The 19,078-nt window shown below is 41.6% G+C and overlaps 1 protein-coding gene and 1 long non-coding RNA gene across 2 annotated transcripts in view; one reads left to right on the plus strand and one right to left on the minus strand.

Annotated features, from left to right (window-relative positions):
• The window catches only part of LOC141792259 (uncharacterized), a 33,490-nt gene that overhangs the window by 9,910 nt on the left and 4,502 nt on the right, over window positions 1–19,078 (plus strand). The gene's annotated exons all lie outside the window — the stretch shown is intronic.
• Window positions 2,889–19,078, minus strand: part of rtn4rl1a (reticulon 4 receptor-like 1a) — a 107,251-nt gene continuing 91,061 nt past the window's right edge. The window contains exons 2-3 of the mRNA XM_074673121.1: window positions 7,990–8,444; window positions 2,889–6,292 (exon numbers count right to left, since the gene is read on the minus strand). Coding sequence (XP_074529222.1) covers window positions 5,396–6,292; window positions 7,990–8,444 — 1,352 coding nt within the window. The 3' untranslated portion in view covers window positions 2,889–5,395. The remainder of the gene's footprint in view (window positions 6,293–7,989; window positions 8,445–19,078) is intronic.

A 19,078-nucleotide genomic window follows, 5' to 3' on the forward strand; every position in this document is an offset into this window, starting at 1 on the left:
ATTAATGTTTCTGAGACAGTGAGACCAACTGTATACTTTGTTTTGTTTGTGTCTCAACCTATGGACTCCTGACAGAGAGCTTCACTTTGCTGCTCAATGATTGATGCTATGAAGTATCCAGAATAATAAGAACTGAGAGGGCTGGCAGGCAGTAGACTCGTCTGTCTCTTCTTGATTATGAATGATGATATTTCAGAAGTAATAGACCTTTTTTGTATTTTTAGTCTAAACAAAACACATTAGGGTGTAACTTTGTTAGACTTAGCACTACAAGTTCTGACTGAGAACTTTAATATGGATCATTGATGTCTTCATGAAATGGTAGTAACATGTTTTGGTCCAAAAAGCCAATAAACAAGCACAGCAGCATTGTTTCCAGGCTCTCATAGCCCCTCTGTTCAGAACGCTCTGATTTAGTGGGCGTGACCTTCATATGTAAATGAGCCACCGCTGATACGCCCCGCTCTTCCGCGTCACTGAGAGCAGCGCCACGAGCTCTGAGTGCACAATGTTTGGAAAACAGCGAAGCTTGTTTACTGTAACATTACAGGCTAAAACAACAGGCTAACCGCAGCTAAAGTTAGCATCCTGAAGCTAACCCAGAGAAAGGGGGGGCACTGAGGAAAAGCTCTTACATCTGCTCCACGGCACACAGCATTTAAAATACTCACATTTTCAGGGTCTGAGGTTTGTTGGTGGATGGTTGATAATGCGCCTGGATTCAGGACCAGTCTATTCGCTAGCCCTCTGTTGTACTGTCCAAAGTTGGAAAAGCAGTCGGCCGTGAAGTGACTAGCACACATGCACAGTTTTACTGAGTGTAGCTGGCACATTTCCTTGATAAATGTACTCTAACCATTTAGTCTTGTCTTCTTCCGAAATGAAAAGCTTGTGCATGGAACTATGTGACTGTTTACAGCCAAAAACAGCAACACTCCTCTCCCTGCCGCTGGAGAGATTTCTCTCCAGCAGCAGGGAGGGGAGTGGGCGGGGAGGGGGTTCGGGGGTATCTACTCCGGTGGACCAATCAGGTCAGACTTGCTCCTTATTGGTCAAAAAAGGGAATCGCTGATGTCGGCAAACCCCGAAAATTCCAAACAGCTTGTTTTAGGTCAGGATTTTACATTCACAAGCACTACTAAGTACAGATTTTGTCATTAAATATCACATTTTGTGGGCTGGGAGGAAAGCCAAAGACCCACAAATTTCACTAAAGACTTAATAAAGTGATTTTTGCATAATATGGGACCTTTAAAGAAGGAATATTATGCTTTCCTTTATTTTCACATTAGGTATAAGGTAAAAAGCTAGACTTCCGTATTTATTGTGCAAAATTTCAAAACAGTCCAAGAACAGTGTTGTTCAAATACCTTTATCTGTCTATGAACTGCCCAAAAGAGTTCAAAAAATTGCACAAGAACTTCATGAGACTTGCTGAAATAATGAGGTCACCACATAAGGGTGTCCTAACTGGTACATGACAAACTGAGGGAGATCTGCCCATAGCTCTATCCATGTCAGGCCTCCAAAAAGGTTGGCCACTCAGAGGGGAGGGGATTTGAGGAGCAGGGAGCCTTAAAGAGACAGAAGCTAAAAGCAAAGAATTGAGGCTGAAATACTGTGTAAGAAAAATAGAGATTTTTTTATATGTACACCATGCAAAGCTTTTACAGGGGTACCAGATGGACAATAACAAAACCTTAAAAAATCAAAATACCCCATCTCTAAGCCCTGTGCACTAGTTAGACTTATCCTCTATTTGTGGTTTCAACACAGGTATCAATATTATTAACCTTTGAAATGCTGGTTTCTAACCTTGCTACAGTTTACCTTCGCCTGTGTGAGCTCTGTTTCAAAAATGGCTTCATATTTTATATTCCCCTCTGAGTCACACCAACAGAATCTCCCACGTGTCAATTTTAACACTGCTCTTCATCACAACATGTGTCACCACATGGACTGACATGTGTAAACTGCAGCCAAGGCTTCACGTTGGACGCCTGCTGTGATTGGCTACCCTTGTTCTGCTCACTTCCTGTCCCCTGGCTGCTGGTCTGTTTTGGTACTGATAACTCCTTCATGGATTTCTTTTGTTGATATCCCCTAACCCTCTGCCATTAAATCCCAGCACTTTACTCATTCCCCCTCTCTCTTCCTCTGTCTCTTTTCCGCTCTCTGTCTCCTCTTCTCGCTGACCGTCCGTTGTCGGCTCAGTTTTACAAACAGAACAGTGATACTGTCTCTCAGAGGCACACCTCTTCTCCTGCCCTGGCCAGCTGTCAGGCTGGACAATGGGCATCCTTGGTGAACCGCTGGACACATACTACACATTAAGCACACAAACTCACAAACACATGCAGGCGTGGAACACCTTAGTGCTGCCTGGTGCTCACATGCATTAATGTGAACACTGGGCAAACAATCAAAGCAGTCACGGCACAGGCGAGCGCTCTGTTTGACCTCACCTTGACCTGACACAAGACAGCTCCCTCTCACTCTCACCACTAACACAGCTCGACAGGTGTGTGTATTCATGGGGTTTAGTGTGTGTGTGGGTGCGCTTTCAGTCATTCTGATGCATATTTCATACAAGGCTGCTGAGTGCATGAGTTAAACTAGGACATGAAGGAGGCCAAAATATACCCTGGTTTAATGTGGGTGTGTTTCTCTTCCAGCAGCAGATGCGTCGTTATTCCATTACCATTTTTACTTTTTAACCATTTTTCTCTTTTTCTTTTCATTACTTTATCATGCAGCCTTGGGGCCCCTTTTTGAGGTCTGTCTATTAGCCGCGTTCTCGCACACACATGTGAAGACAGACGTGAATGTGCAGCAACAAAAAGGGAGGCAAACAAACAGACCACCTCAACCGTTTGAGGACACTTTCTGTTTAATGTTATTTATAAACAGCTTTTGAGTCTGGCATTGTTTGATAACCACATACAAAACATTTGGGTTGCACAAATGAAAAGAGGAGAGGAAAAGAATAAGAAGAGAGAACAGGGGATGGAGGAGGGGATGGAAAAGAAAGGATGGAGAGGGAGGAGGGAGGAAAAGACGGGATGAATAGGAGCGTAGAAAAGAATAGAGGGGTGCAGAAGGGGGGCAGTGCAGTGTACGGTTTATCTTGAATGAGTCAGCAGAACCAAAAAGCCGGAACTGAAAAAAATGATAATGATCATATTAAATAAAAAATTAAGTTCCAGCCCCGAGCTCCCTGTTTATTTCTCTTTTTTTGGGAACTACTGAGACACAATGGAACATTTCCCTTTTTTTTCTGTCATTCTTTTCTTTTTATACAAAAAAGTCATCCTCACAGGAATAAACAGACACAATTTACATCACCTCTGGGTTCACAGCAGCACAAACAAGTTCACCAGTAAGGGTCTCTACTCCTACATGTCGGGAGAACGACACCAGCAACTGTTCATCCCCAACGTTTAGACATGGGAAGGCGCGGCCCAGCAGGAAACACTGACATGCAGGGTACAAAAGTGGCCCCTGCTCTGGAATCCCACCCAAACCACACACTTTCAGATTGCCAGCAAACCAAAATAATTACTTTTGTGCTTTCTGTCAGTATTTCTCAAATTTAGCTTTTTCATAGTCATGCTTTGCATACCAGGGCAGTCCCTTTTTAAAACACATCAAATAACTGGAATGCTGTAAGACATGGAGAGACTTTAAGCATCATTTGCCTGTTAAGGTACCTGGATTGCCCGTGTAAATCTACAGGTGTTGATCTGTCTTTCCTAACTGAGCACTTGAGACTTGGAGTGACTGACTCTGAAAAAGTCCAGGTCAAAGGTCAGATCCCAAGACTTGACCAGGGTTATTTGCAAGGGCCGCTTTCAAAGTGATCTGACATGTTACGGGTTGTGTGCTTGAACCACTCCAGTTCAAAAGGGAAACTGTGTCCCAGAGTCCTTGAAGTCCTGACGAAGAATCCCAAGTATCAGACTGGGATTTTCTCAGACGTAGCAGCATTAAAATCCAACTCTCCAATCAGGGATCAGAGATTGTCCAGTCCATCTGTTTGGGAGCATACTAAATACACCAAAGAGGACAGGAGAGTAAATTCAGCGGTAGGGTTGTTATTTTCTTTGCCCTGTGATCATCAGAGACCCTGAACTGCTTTTGTTATGCAGCTCAGCGGCTGATTAGACGACTGCGGGTGATGTATTGGTGGTGCTCCATGGTTAGCGTCTTTTCCCCAGCCTTCAGAACCCTCTTGTGGCGTCTCTGATTCAATCATCTGTCCTCGAAGGGTATATTTTTGTCTTATTAGCCTCCACAGCAAAACAAAGAAAAGTGCGTGTAGCATTTTGGAGACAGAAGTTCCTCCAGCAAAGGCTCAGCTCTCAGCTTTTTCTTTGCCCCTCAGGCTTGTTGTGGCCTTTATTTTGGAGCCAGCGAGGTCGATGAGTGAATGAAGCGGTCCCCTTGTTTTCCCCTTTGGCTCATTGGCTCCTGTTAGGCACTCTTACTGTCTAGTGTCGTTCTACCCGCATGGCTTAAGTGTTAATTTGAAGTGGACACACACTCATACTAACAGTAACACAGGAATCATTCACCCTCATTCATTTGCACTGACTGTGATCAGTTGGCTCTTATGATGACAGGTCAGTTTTGAATGGCTTATTAAGTTAATGGAATGCAAAGGCAAGGATGTTAACAGAGTTATTGTCAGTTATATGGATCTGTCACAACTCCACTGCGTTAGAGTTTGGAAAAAAAGGACACGGTTGTGCAATCAAGTGGGTCCACTGTGCTTTAAAGACATATTAAAATAAGAAATTTGTAGATATCTCGTGACATAGTTCTCACTGCCAAATGATGAGTCATTGCACTGCCACTTGTGTCAGCAGTGTTTAGATCTTAAGGTGCTGCTGAGAGATTAGTGTGACAGATAGGAATGACAGTGGCTCCCTCTCAGCATGAGTGACAGATGGAGGGTGCGCTGAGAGAGCATTATTGTGTGAAAAGGGCTAAACATGGAGACAGAGCCTTGAACTGTTTTGATTCCAACTGTGCATTCTTTCAAAGAATCATTGGCTTCTTATTTTATGTGGCTGTACAGTTTTTATAAGTACATAAATTTTTGAAGCAATCGATGCCTCTGAGAAGGGTGTAAAGTTTTTTTTTTCCTGTGTTTCCCTTGGTGACATCATCAAAGAAATGGGCTAAATTGATTTCCCTGACTGCCATACTTTTATTGTGACTTGTAAAGACTCCTGCCATGATACCACAGGAATACTTCGACAGTAGATATTTTGCAGTGTTCTTTGTACACAGTCATGTATGCACACGTGCCTCATTTAAAGAGCCGGCGCAGGTTGGTTCAGCAGAGTGAATGCACCAGCTGCTTCACCAGCGTGAGTGTCCTTTCCCCTCCTCAGCGTAGGATCACACAGATGAGTGACAACAGCAGAGCTGAGTGTAAACAGAAAACAGAATCTGCAAAGCAGGAACCTGCGTTATTATTTGCTCTCTGGACCCCACTTGGTGGACCGATAGTTCTGGGGATGCACTTGTTCTTCCTTCTTCCACTTCCAGACAACCCGTATTTGCCTCCGTCTGGAGTATAGTCCTTCTCACCCTCCATTGGTTGCACCTGCACCTCATTGAGCCCACCTTTTGCCTTGCGGCCCCTGCGGGTACAGTTTCTGCGGCCTCCCTTTGGTGGCCGTGGCAGGGGGGAAGGTGAAGGCAAGCTGTACTGGTCCCCGTGAGGCAAGTATGGCCGCTGATGGTGGTTGTGATGGTTCCTGTGACGATTCAGGTGGTTCAAAGACTCCCCGTGCTCCATCTCCCTACCTGGGCCTCCACGACCATGACCCTCACTTGACAAGCAACTGGGCAGTTCCTCTTTCTTCAGTGTTTTCAGGTCTTTCCCCACCAGCTCTGGTGGTGAAACGCACATCAGAGAAGACGTGGATCCCCTGAACCTTCTCAGCCAATCCCACAGAGACAGGGCCTTACAGTCACACTCCCAGGGGTTGTCGTTAAGCCGGAGATACTCCAGAGCTGGCAGTAGAGTCAAGCAGGCGCCAGATAGCTCGGTCAGGGAGTTATTGAACAGGTACAGGGTGGTGAGGCGTCGCAGGTCATGGAAAGCCTGGCGGTCCACCCACTGGATCCGGTTCTGGTGGAGAAGCAGGCGGTCCAAGACACCCAGCCCACGGAAAGTGTTCTGGCGAAGGCTCCACAGTTTATTGCCATGCAGAAAGAGATGACTAAGGTTGAGCAGGTCTATGAAAAGATCGTCCTCCAGGAACTCTAACTGGTTGTCCTGCAGGGATGAAGAGAAACAGGAAAGGTTCAATGAAAGTTGGAAATGGGTTGCATTAAACAATGAATATATTTTTCTAACTATATCAATATTATTTATCCGGCAGTAGCATAATAGACCATAATGTGGTGAATTTCTGGTGTAAGCATGTGTTAACTTCAGTGATGATCATCAGCACTCTGCAGCCTGGAGTCCTGCTGTCTGCTGTCACTGCCTGCTATGGTACCTATCACCTATCACTATTCTGCTCTTTTTTCACAGCTTGGGTCAACTAGTTAATTAAAAACACAGTTACTTGACATTTTATTTGTCACATAGCAGTAATTGACACAGGGCATGGTCAGTCTTTGTTATAGAGGGATTATCAGTCTACGTCATCATAAAGATGCGCACGCATCCCGACCACAGAAGCAGCATTTAGTGTTCATTCAGACAAGTTAGTGTTTTTAAAACACCAAATTCAACCTGTTAGAAGCATCATAATGTACGTTTTTTTTCTGTGGACAGCTGTCAAAAACGATACCACACAATAGAGGCAACTTCTGTAAAGTTTCGACCGTTACAGTGCAACCAGTGTTTCGGCGTTAATAGCAACGTCTGCATGTGTGTAATTAAATGTGTATTCTTTATCCAACCTCAGTTAACCAGGTTTGACTGAAAACAAGCAATAATAACTGCTGATCCTCAAAATACAGATTTGACTTTGCTTATTTAATGAAAAAGTTGGTTTGGGGCTGAGGTTCTCTGGGTACACGCTAGGTTTCTCTGCTAAAAACGTCTGTCTACCTTATATCTGCTCACTTGCTGATCTCTTCTGTCCACTGACTTCTATTTCACAAACCTTGGAGCCATTAACCATCTATCAAAGTGATGATATTAAGTTAAAAATGCGCTTTCTGTTGGTTAACTCCTCCAGGTTGGATGACAAACCATTATACTCTGCAGTGCTTCTGCACCCAAGTTGAAAAAGTAGAAAGTAACAGGAAGAGCATTAATAAATGTTAAAAATTACTACCAGGAATCAAACTTTTAAAATACATCAAAAACACTGCATCTATAATAAATAAATGGGCAGTGGGAAATATTTAAAGTCAGTTTCATCCATAGATGATATTTGGATTGCTAGTACAGCTTGTGGAGGGTCTTGTGAATAATTTTCTTTGCCCTTTTCATGGTACTTTTTAAGATGCCTGATAAAGAGTGGTGGCCAATGGCCAAAGATTGTGTAATCCAGTCACGACTCGCTTTTGTTGTCTGTAGATTTGACAAGTTGTTGTACCACATGGTTGTAGATGACACACACAAGTGGCCTTACACATTAAGCTCTAACCTTTACAGCACTCACTCACTGTCAGTATTATTCATATAATTGATTTCCCATTAGTTATATGAATGGGATCTTTTCCATACAGAAGACTTTCTGTCTAAACTGTTAAGGCAGAAAATGCATTGAAATGTCATTCATAGGGACTCTCAGCTCTTGTCCTGTTCGCCTTCAGCTGTGAACCACAGGAGCTATATCCAAGCCTGCTTTGTAGTATTTTCCCCACACTTAGGATAACAGCTAGCATTTGATCTGTGCCCAATTCATAGGCAGTAAGTGCTGAGCCAGGCTGATGGACAGATTACACTATAATGCGATTGTGGCTACAGCTGCAGTATACTGTAGAGATAAAAGGTGGCTGTTATCCATGTACCTGTAGGTAGAGATACTGAAGATTATGCAGCCCCGCAAAGATCCCTGGAGGCAGGCTGACCAGACCACAGTGGTACAGGTGCAGGGCGTGTAGTCTGCCCAGACCCACAAAGGTGTCCGAAGCAATGGCTTTCAGGTGCTTGTTGTCCCCGAGGTCAAGCTCCTCCAGGCGGTCAAAGCCGTGAAAGGTGGACGGTTGGATGTAGGAGATGTTGTTAGAGTACAGCCACAGCATAGTGGTGGTCGGCGAGAAGTGGCCACGGAGAAGCCTCTGGATCTTGTTGTTCTGCAGGAAGACGCGTTCGCTCTGGGCTGGGATGCCCTCAGGCACCGCATGGAAGTTGTGAGCCTGGCAGGAAACGGTGCTAGGTGAAGTGTAGCAGATGCAGTGGCGAGGGCAAGGCAGAGAGAGGTCCAGGCCGCAGAGCACCAAGAGTAACTCCACCCCACCATAACCTGAGGAGAGGAGAGGAGAGGAGAGGAGAAGAGAGGAGAGGAGAGGAGAGGAAAGGAGAGAGAAAAGGAGCCAGGGAGACAAGACAAGCAGCATTAATTGAATTCATTCAGCAGAGCTCCTGTTATCCAACTGATCTTAAATGAGAAGTTATTGCTCTCAGTTTACAAGGACAACAGTAGGCACGGTTCAGTGCAGACAAATAACAATGCTGACACAAATCTCTTTATAACACACACTCCCAGACAAACATTCATCTATTGTTTTGTTCACCAATTCTCCAGATACAGCCATTCCCAAAGTGCGTAACCTTACCCTTCACCTTGAATTTATCTCACTGTTATCTTCCTTATAAAATCTTTCAAAAATCCAAACTCAGGGGACCACTTGTTCCCGTTTTGACAAATCAAAATACCAGGATTACACACAAACACTCAACACAGCTGCTTAAAAACCCTGCTTAAGCCCCACTTTTACATGTGTGGTCTGTTTTTCATTGTTTCATACTGTGATTGTCACAGAGGTGCCCACATTTTTATTTATCTCTTCCTCGAGCCAATCTGGATGACATGGTGCGCACACACACGCAGCATCCTGTCACGCACTGCGCAGTGTTGTATTCTTTGGTTATCCTCTAAAGGCGACAGAAAATCAATGCTACTCCTGCTTACAAGCGAACACGCACCGCACCTGTGATACATTCCCACAATAAGGGGAAACCGCAGAAGAGAAACAGAGAGAGGAGGTGGAGGTTGGAGCAGGAATCACCTGCATTATTTCTCTGAAGTGGATAATACCTTTTGGTTTCAGATTCCCCTTATCTCACTCTCTTTTTAAGTTGTTTATTTTTTTTCCTCCCACTGCCTTGGATCGCTCCATCTTTGATGAATTGTGGGGCACTGAAGAAAAAATGTGGTTAAGAAAAAGTACTGAAGGTGAAGTGATGCCGATTTGCGAAACAACCCTATATGAACACTAAGTGCTGACATGTGTCCAGCCTTCTGTGTGTCAGTAATGTGGGCAGATGTGAGAGACAGATGTCCAGATCACTGTGATGCTGCTGCTCTGTGAAGAACAACTTGTTCTGAAACATCAGCAGAGGTCAGAGCAGTATTGCCCAGAGAGCAACACATGTACGCCTGTATGGCTCGGTACACTTGTGTAACCTCAAACACACAGGTACACACAGGCTGTGTATGTTTGTGTGGCCCTGTATATGTTTCATTCAAGCTAAAACATTATGACAGCAGTGTCTCTTGTGTTTGAGGAGTCTGACCTTTTCATTAGAAAAAAAAGGAAAAAGCAGAGCATTCAACAGCTGTTGTCACGGCAGCCCATCTGAGGCACTGTTAACCAACAACAAATTATGCTGCACATCATCTGTAAAAACCAAGAATGTGTACTAATTATTAACAACAATGAAATTATATTTATGTTCTGTTTCACTTACACCTTCAGATTATTACATTGGTCTTATAAGTGCTAATTACCTCTACTAAGGAGGTTATGTTTTTGGAAGAGTTTGTTTATTTGTTTGTTTGTGAACAACACAACTCAAACAGTAACAACTGGATCTTGATGAAATTTTCAGGAAATGTTCAAAATAAGAAAAGGAAGAAGTGACTAAAATTTGGAGGTGATCCGGATCACCATCTGGATCCAGGATTTTTTCAAAGGATTCTTTATTATTGTAAGATAGGGCCAGTTTCATCATATGTGTATATAACTCCACGATAAATGGTCGGATTGCTTGCAATTGCTTGCTTTGCAACCTCAGTTCACACAGACAAGTCAGGGTGCCTGCTGCTCTAATGTCACTCTTGAGCAACCTGTCACATTTCTTGCACTCGGAGAAAGTGCTAAAGAAGTTTTCATCATCTCTCCACTACTACTCATAGTTTCACCAGCTGCCCATTGATTACCTCTGCCAAGGAGGTTATGTTTTTGGGACAATTTTTGTGTCTGTATGTTTGTCTGTGAACAACATAACTCAAACAGTCACAAATGGATCTCGATGAAATTTTCAGGAAATGGAATAAGAAAGAACTGATTGAATTTGGGAGATCTGGATCATAAAGGATTCTTTATTGTTGTGAGATAGGGCTGTTTTCACCATATGTGTATATAACTCCACCATAAATGGTCGGATTGCTTTGCAAAACAACAAAAGACAAGGTCAACATAATTCCTAACAGATGTAAAAGTACAACCCAGATCCTGGCAATATTCCGGAAACTAAGATCCAAAATATGAAACATGTACTAGGTCATCATAATTTTCAACACTGTCAGGAAACAAATTATCGTACAAACCCACAACTAACACCAAATTGTAGCAGACAGTCTGCTGAAAGGGAGTATAACATTAAAGTAGGACTGAAGTTTTACTGACAATGTGGTCCTCTGTCTTAAACAAATTGAAGAGCACTGACTCACAGCATCAGGGTGCTAGTAATTTTGACATCACAGTCAATTTTTGTATCACAACCTGACAATTTTTTTAAATTTCCTTCAGTACTTCTCAAAAATTTCATAAAAATGTTCTGAAATTTTCAGGAGCACTGCCTAAACATATCCTTAAGTAGCTTCTTCACACATTCCCCCTTATAGCATTAAGTCTTCTCTATTTGATGAGGTTGAAAGTAGAGACAGTTTTGAAAGACAGGACATTAAATCACACGCAGCTGCAGAGGCCACAGAGTAATTTCTGCAATATGATGGAAGAAAAAGCCAGGAGATCTGTGCTATGGTGGCATTTTTATTTTAACGTTATTGGCATTATTTTTCAAGTCATCATGTCATGTGTCTTTGTTTCAGGTTTCCTCATTCAGATAACTTAAATGTCACCACCCTTGCTTGCTGTGAGTATTCACACATATTTTTTAGCTTTGTTCTCACATTAGCTAAACTCAGCGCTATGCAGGCATTTTACCAGGTGACTGGCTCTGATATCATCTGGGAATTTTCAGGAGTTGTGAATTCAGTTCAGCCGAGGAGTTGATATCAAAACTGGTACAGGTAACCTTGCTCTTGTACTCACTTTTCATTTATTTCCACCATCAGCTCAGTGTTTTAAATGGATAAACACCTGACAAATGGTCTGTCTTTACATATGCAGAACTACTGACATAAAACCTCCAGCATTATCCATTGTGTTGTAAACAGACAGCCTGGTTAATATCAGCGTTTCTGTTTGTATGATTTTTACTTTATTGATAATCAATGTTTGATCACTTTAAACCACTTGTGGTATTTGCCGTCATAAGCAAAATCCACAACTTAAAGGTTACAACATTTCTATTTATACCAGCCCACTTCCATCAAATCTTTTAAAACCTTAAATATTCATAACTGGACCATTCAATCAAATGTGATTCTGTAGTGCATATTTAATTCATATTTACTGGCGACTGAGTGTCCTCTTCGTGTCTGTAGTTATGGACCAGCAGGCTGGACACTGAATGTTAGTCATAATCGATTTATGTTAATATTCGATGCATCAGATAATTATTTCTGTACATCACAGCGCGTGTCACCCCGCCCACTCTCCTTCTTTCTCGTTATCTGCACCTCACAGAATATTTTTCTCTCATGCTGCCTATAGGTTTGATTGGTTGAACCTGATTGTTATGAGCTGTAACATACAGTGTGTGTTCAGTCCCGCAGGGGGGTGATTATATCTCTCTGTTCTTTCCTCCTCTGCTGTATCCGTTCATCTGTGTTGCCCTTTGCTTCATGCTTCTCTGCCTCCTTTTCTGTGCAGCGTTTACACTTTCTTTCTTCCACAGCTTTATCTTTGTGTGCTGCTCTGCCCTGCCTGCTGCCTCCGTTAATTAGATATAATGCTGCTATTTGCCACTCTGTGAATATAAGAGTGAAAGGATGTGTGTATTTGCATCAGTAACGTTGTGTCCTTGTGTCTTTGTTTCATAGTTAAGAGCCAATCCAGTCATTTTCTAGGAGAGGTATACTTTCTTGACTGAATAGATCTTTTCGCCTCACATTTATTAGATGTTTTATAGATATGATTGTATTGAAATGACATGGAAATGATGTGAGCTCTGTATTATTAAGTTGTGGTCTTAACGTCTTTTAAATATGCTCATTGAAAAGGATCTTAAAGTGGGAGCCAATGTAACTTTCTTTGTTTAAACCATGCCTGCGTCCTGTTTTAAATGGTGATGGTTTCTCAGCTGATGGTGCGTTAACAATGTTAAATTCACCACTGCTGAGCTGAGCTGAGCTGTTCCCAGTGGTCCCATTTCCCTGCTTTTTTTTTTTTTTTTTCATACAAATTGTCTGCTTGACATGTACTTGCGAGAGCGCTTCCAGCGTTAGTTTGCATTTCCAATTGCTTTTGCTTCCTTGTTGCCTTCTATTTACCCCTGCAGTCTCTCACTTCTCTTTTCTTTTTTTTTTTCTTCTTTTTTTTGAGTATTTCATCATCTTGGCTGTATATCTCACTATCTTTCTCTGCCCTCTGCCTCCGTCATTCATTCCGATATTATTCCATCTCCCTGTTCTTTGTCGTGTTATATAGTTTGTCCATGTGGTTGAAAATGAAGGTCTGTAGTTGTGCGCACACTCAAGAGCATCTTTGCAGAGATGTGTGCAGATGTGTGTGCATCTCAGCCTGCAGATGTACTGTGGGTGTTCAGAGTTTACAGACTGAGGGATGGATATGATGATATGAGATGGAAAATCTGCTTGCTGCCATATGCTCCTAAATCGGAGGGCGGCAAATCTCCCACCAGCATCCAGTTGTTCAAACATTTCATTCGTTTATGATTCGCTGTGTAAAACATGGAATTATCCCAGCTAATTTCAAGCATGTAAGCAGTCTGCTTCTGAAAGTGACAAGAAAAAAAAAGGTTTAATAAAAATAACATTGTATGTTGCAGTTTACTTATTCTCAGTATTTTGTGTTTCTACAAACATCCTTCTACATGTTTTCACTCCCAGTCGTCACATTTTGGATTGAGTACACTTGGTTTTCGAATGTTTTCACGGCATAAGCACAGGCTGATGTACATAAACAGTCACTAATTGAAAAACAGCAATTAGCTGAGGCATCACTCTGGCACTGAGCCAAGCTTCAAACCTGTAACCAATCACAGTAAGAGCTATCAAGGTACATAAAAATCAGTTACCGGTAATTCTTCTCAACACAATTCAGTGTACTGTTGTAAGCTAGGAGAATGAATCAGGGTGAGTCCCATTACTGTAATTTATGCCTGTTGGGAATGCTTCGTAAAGGGTGCAATGTTTTTTACATCTTATTGCTCAACTGCCACTATCGATATCATTTTTTAACTGGATGTCATGTTGAACAGGGGTGGAGGTAAGTATGTGGGCTGCATTTTTTCTTTTTTTGTGTGAAAGATCACTTTGCAGATTTCATCTAAAAAACAAGGAGCAATCAATAGGAGATTATTTCCCATGAATCATCTAATGTACACAACACCTTGAAAAAGTATGCCACACATACTGAAAAGTTGCTGACATGCATACAGAGCACTTGCAGTAATTGGACACCTTAATGCAACCCCCACAGGGTTTCATTTTAGCTATCAGGTGCCCTGACAGTGAACTTTACAGTTTGCCGTTTTAATCCACAGACCTTTGTTGCATCTCTTTTTTTTTTAATTTGTCCTCTTTCGAATTGTCTGTTATAAAAAAAAAGCCAATAAAAGGCCAAAAATACTTAAAAAAAAATAATCTGCTGCCACAGTGTAACAGCTTCCACTCCTCTGCAAAAGCTTTTCACAAGATTTTTGAACCGGCTGGGGGGGATTTGCATTAGAGAGATCAGACACTGATGTCTGGTGATAGACAGTGCTCTCAGTCGGCGTTCCAGTTAATCCCAGAGGTGTTGGATCAGGTGGGTCAGAGCTTTATGCTGACCTGCACCTCACAGCAAACATGGAAAACCCCTTATTTATAGACCTGGACTGAAGCATGATTTTGCCTTATAGCCATCAATTTTTAAGATATTTTTATAGTTCTAGACCTAGGGATGGGAATTGATAAGATTTTGTCAATACCAATGCCCTTATCTGCTTGTCAATCTGATTCTTTATCAATTCCCTTATCAATTCCTGTGCTGAATTTTCTTGGTACAAAATGTAGCTTTACAGGTTTTCTGTGTCAACAACATTTAATTGAGTTTATACTGTAAGTGAATGAAATGCTATTGGTCCCTGAACCTGGATATTTCTGGACATAATTATACAGAAACAGGTAAAAATTTCACACAATGTGACGTTGATGTACTGTGTTGTAATATATTAATAATTCAAGTAGGCCATCTAGTGTCTCAAAGTGGTTATAGCAATCGTTTAAGTTGTTTGGAAGCTTTCCGTAGTTATGAAGTCAGTCATGAGCTTTTCCATTGCCTGTTAGCTTTTGACATTTGGAATTCTCAGTATTTTTTACAAAGAGTTGATGTGATGTGTTTCTGTGATGAAAGTTTAAATTCTATTCTGAAGCTGAAGTTATACTGATGTATGCTAACTGCTAGCATATCAATGCAGTTTCCCATATATGTTGGTGTTAAGCTTGCGCTGTTTTGTTATTTTGGTAAATAAGGTGATTTATACTATTTCAAATGTACTGAATATGAATCTCCTGAGAGAGTAATGTACATTTCTTTATGAAGTCAGTTCTTCAGTAAAACTTAAAGCTAACAATCCTGAATCAGATTTTTCTTGGGAAACGTTATCTGACTGCCAAGCTAAGGTAGCTGCAGCATACTAGTCGACTTGAGACCTGGCAGCTCCGGCACAATGTAAAGACTTGATAAGGGAATCGTTCAGCTCAAAGGCTAACGATATCGATGGATTGAAGCATTTCTTATCGATTCTCAACAGGAACCGGTTTTCGATTGCCATCCATATCTAGACCCAAGATGTTGGTCACATGTCATGCTTTAACTGTAGTGCACCACTTTACACTCACAGCAACCGCTTCTGTTTATTGCCTTAATGCTACAAGGCTTTACTAGCCAGATGTAAATAAACTCACACAGGCTGAATCTTTTGTGTGATGTGGTTTGGGACATTTTTAGTCATGAAAATAGGTAAAGTTAGTTGTAGTCTGTCTCTGGTTAAAGTTGCATATAACTCAACTGGAACAATATCCATCGCAGATATGTGGAGAGTCACCTGCAAGGAGGACCTTAGGCATGAGGTGTTGTTGGCTCTGTGTACATTAGCCACATTTTGCAAACCAATTTCATATAGTTAAAGCACAGATTTGTGATCCCTTGTTTATTTGTGTAAATGAATTATAATCACTGTTGACTGATAAGATTGCATCATTTGAATAATGAGTAACAACAGGATTTTCTCATTAATGGCTGGTACATGTTATGCTTCTCTATAAAAGACCCAGAAAGCCTCTGGGAACCTGACCTTTGTTGTTTGTCAGTGCATTTTACCATGTCCTAAACAAATTCTATGAAAATTAACAGCATTTCATATTTGCACCATTAATCTCGTGATAAATCCCTTTTTTTTATCAACAATCCTCTATGGATACAGCTCTTTTTATGATTATCTTAGCCTGCTTGGTACCTTAGCGGAGATGGAGCGGAGAGAAGTACCAGTGTCTTTAGTTACAACTTTTGTTAATAGAAAACCAAATTAAAGTGTTTCAAGGGAAATGAGTCGAAGAAAGCCGTAATGGGAAGTGGAAACAATAAATTAGTCCAGGAGGATTCTTGTGCCTAAGTTATATAGACCTTGCTAGCTGCAGTTCTCCCTGAAATCAGTTGAATTAGTAATGGTACATAACCACTGATGTGTTGCACAGTTAAAAAAAATAATAATTGCATGAAGATTTTTATTATTTTAAACCTACAATAAAAATCATCACTGGAAGATAAAGGCCAGAGGGTGTCCACAAACTTTTCCTACGTTATCCAAATTTGAGTTTAGATAGTGTAGTGTTCACTGCTCCACAGAGCCAACAATGTTTAATCTCCAGCTTGAATGGATCATTATCGTGTGTGTCATGACGTCTTTTTGTCCTCGGGGTCGGTACACTCGCATTGCTTTCACTGTCTTCCAGTAATTGTCCATTTCAGCAAGTGATGCCTTTTTAATCAAAAATCTCCCTTCTCCCTCTCTTTTTCTCATTTGCTCTGCTGCTCCTCCTCCCTCTCTTTCACTCTCATCTCTGTGTCCCTTTCCCCGCTGGTTGTTTGTCTAAATTCTCATCTTAGCTTCCCTGGTTGGATATTTGCTGAAAGCTTCATCAAGCACAGCCAGAGTTCAATTACAAGCGCGGTCTCCCCCTTTTGTTTCTCTCTCTACCACCATGCCAGTTGAATCATTATGTGCAGAAAACTCCACACACACTGAAAAAACACACACATACAGCTTGTCAGGTCATCATCACAACTGCCTCACAAGAATGAGTTGGCATCTGGAGGAGACACCTGCCACTCATGCTGGCAAACACAAGGAGAAAGTGGCAGAGGGAGGAGGGGGCAAGAGGGGTGGAAGGGGCGATTCTGCACTGAAAGGGAATGAGGAGCTCTTAAAACATGAAAGCAGAGGCAGGGGAAGAGGGGCACAGCGTGGCAGTGTGGGAGGCATCCGAGGAGAGAGGTAGATAAAAAAGGGAGACGGGGATGACAGGGATCGACTGCCGAGCGAGAAGGTGTGTGAACGTCTGCATGCAACACACAGTGACTTCCTGGGAGCTCCAAACTTAGCGACCTTCTGTTGGGTGAGTCAGATAAACACTTGCAGATGATCACACAGGCGTATATAGTCACTCGGAGGTAGAAAGTATGCCAATGAATACTTCTGGTTCTCAATCCTACATGTGCAGAGAGGCTCTGGGCACAAATAGAAACAAATGATCCACTCTTATCAAGAAACCGCGACTTGAAATTAAAAGGGAAAAAGTGAGAAGGGAGGGTAAAATCCCTGAAAAAAACACCAAAAGTGGGAAAATGGTGCATGAGGGACGTCAGCTAGCTCGCATGCTCAATATAGATGCTGCTTCCCTCTTGTTGGTGGTTGATTTAGCTTAGCATAATCCCAAAGATCATTTACTGTTGCTCATTCAAATGGTGATAAATCTCTGGCAGAGTTAATGAGAGATTTAAATGGCGTCATTGCCTCAAAGACACAACTGAAATATCTCCACACTATATAATCCGCCCCTCTCATGTAATGTGGTACATAACCATTACATCTATCTTCATGTTAGAGACAAATCAGGTCAATACATCCTGCTTAGTACCAACAATCCCCCCTGGGGCAGGAATGACTTTTGAAGTCTTTAAAGTGTTTAATTTTTTTAATAAAATCCAACTTCTGTGACCTCAAACAAAACATTCAAACTGAGGTTATAAGCAAATCATTGGCTGACTTTGAGACAGAGTAACAATAGGTTTCATCAAAATCAGCTCATTCCTATGTTGAGTCTCAGTGATGGTTTTAAGTGTGCCAAAACAATCAGGCTTGTACTGTTTTAGGATATTACTGCAAGCAAACGGGTTGCAGACCCTGAGAAATTACACATCCAACGAAGGTTTGCTTTGACGATGAGGGGCATATCAGCAAACAGTGAGTCATTAATGTGTCTTCAATGAGGACTGTAACAGATCATAGTCCTTGAATTAACTGCAATGCAGCACTTTGTTCCCTGAAGTAAACAAGACTTCTGAAGTTAGCATGGTTTACAGTTACATGTTGAAACTAGAAAAGCACTCAAAGAGCATATTGTGATTGTCACCAACACTTTAGTCCTACTTTAATGTTATACTCCCTTTCAGCAGACTGTCTGCTACAATTTGGTGTTAGATGCAAGTTTTTATGATAATTTGTTACCTGACAGTGTTGAAAATTATGATGACCCAAAACATGTTTCATATTTCCGATCTTAGTATCTAGAATATTGCCAGGATCTGGATCGTACTTTTACATCTGTCAGAAATTACCGTGACTTTGTCTTGTATTGTTTTGCAAAGCAATCAGACCATTTATCCTGGAGTTATATACACATATGGTAAAAACAGCCCTATTTCACAATGTTAAAGAATCCTTTAAAAAATATCCTGGATCCAGGCGGTTTTCCAGATCACCTCCAAAATTGAATCACTTCTTTCTTATTCCATTCCCTGAAAATGTCATCAATGTCTGTTTTTTGAGTTTTGAGTTATGTTGGTCACAGACAAACAAACAGACACACAAATCCCCCCCCAAAACATTACCTCCTTGGCGGAGGTAATCAATGGGCAGCTGGTGAAACTATGAGTAGTAGTGGGAAGATGATGAAAACTTCTTTAGCACTTTCTCCCAGTGCAGAAATGTGACAGGTTGCTCAAGGGTGACATTAAAGCGGCAGTCACCCTGACTTGACTGTGTGAACTGAGGTTGCGAAACAACCAATCTGTATTTGATTCAGGATCACATATGAAGGTCGTGAAATATTAAGATTCCAAGTCACTTGTGCTTTGTAAATCATCTCAAAAAAATAAACCAAACCGAGTGAAACAAAAATCTGCTTTGGGTCACTTGTGCCTGCAATGTGAAAGTAGTCTCTAATTACTAGTATTGGATCTGAACTCATTACCACCAGATTCTCAATAAAACATAATTGTCTCAAATTATGGTGGAGAA

This window comes from Halichoeres trimaculatus, unplaced genomic scaffold, assembly GCF_033239565.1.
Source record: "Halichoeres trimaculatus isolate MK-OKI-2021-1 unplaced genomic scaffold, fHalTri1.1 fHalTri1_scaffold_6, whole genome shotgun sequence".
Lineage (NCBI taxonomy): Eukaryota > Metazoa > Chordata > Actinopteri > Labriformes > Labridae > Halichoeres > Halichoeres trimaculatus.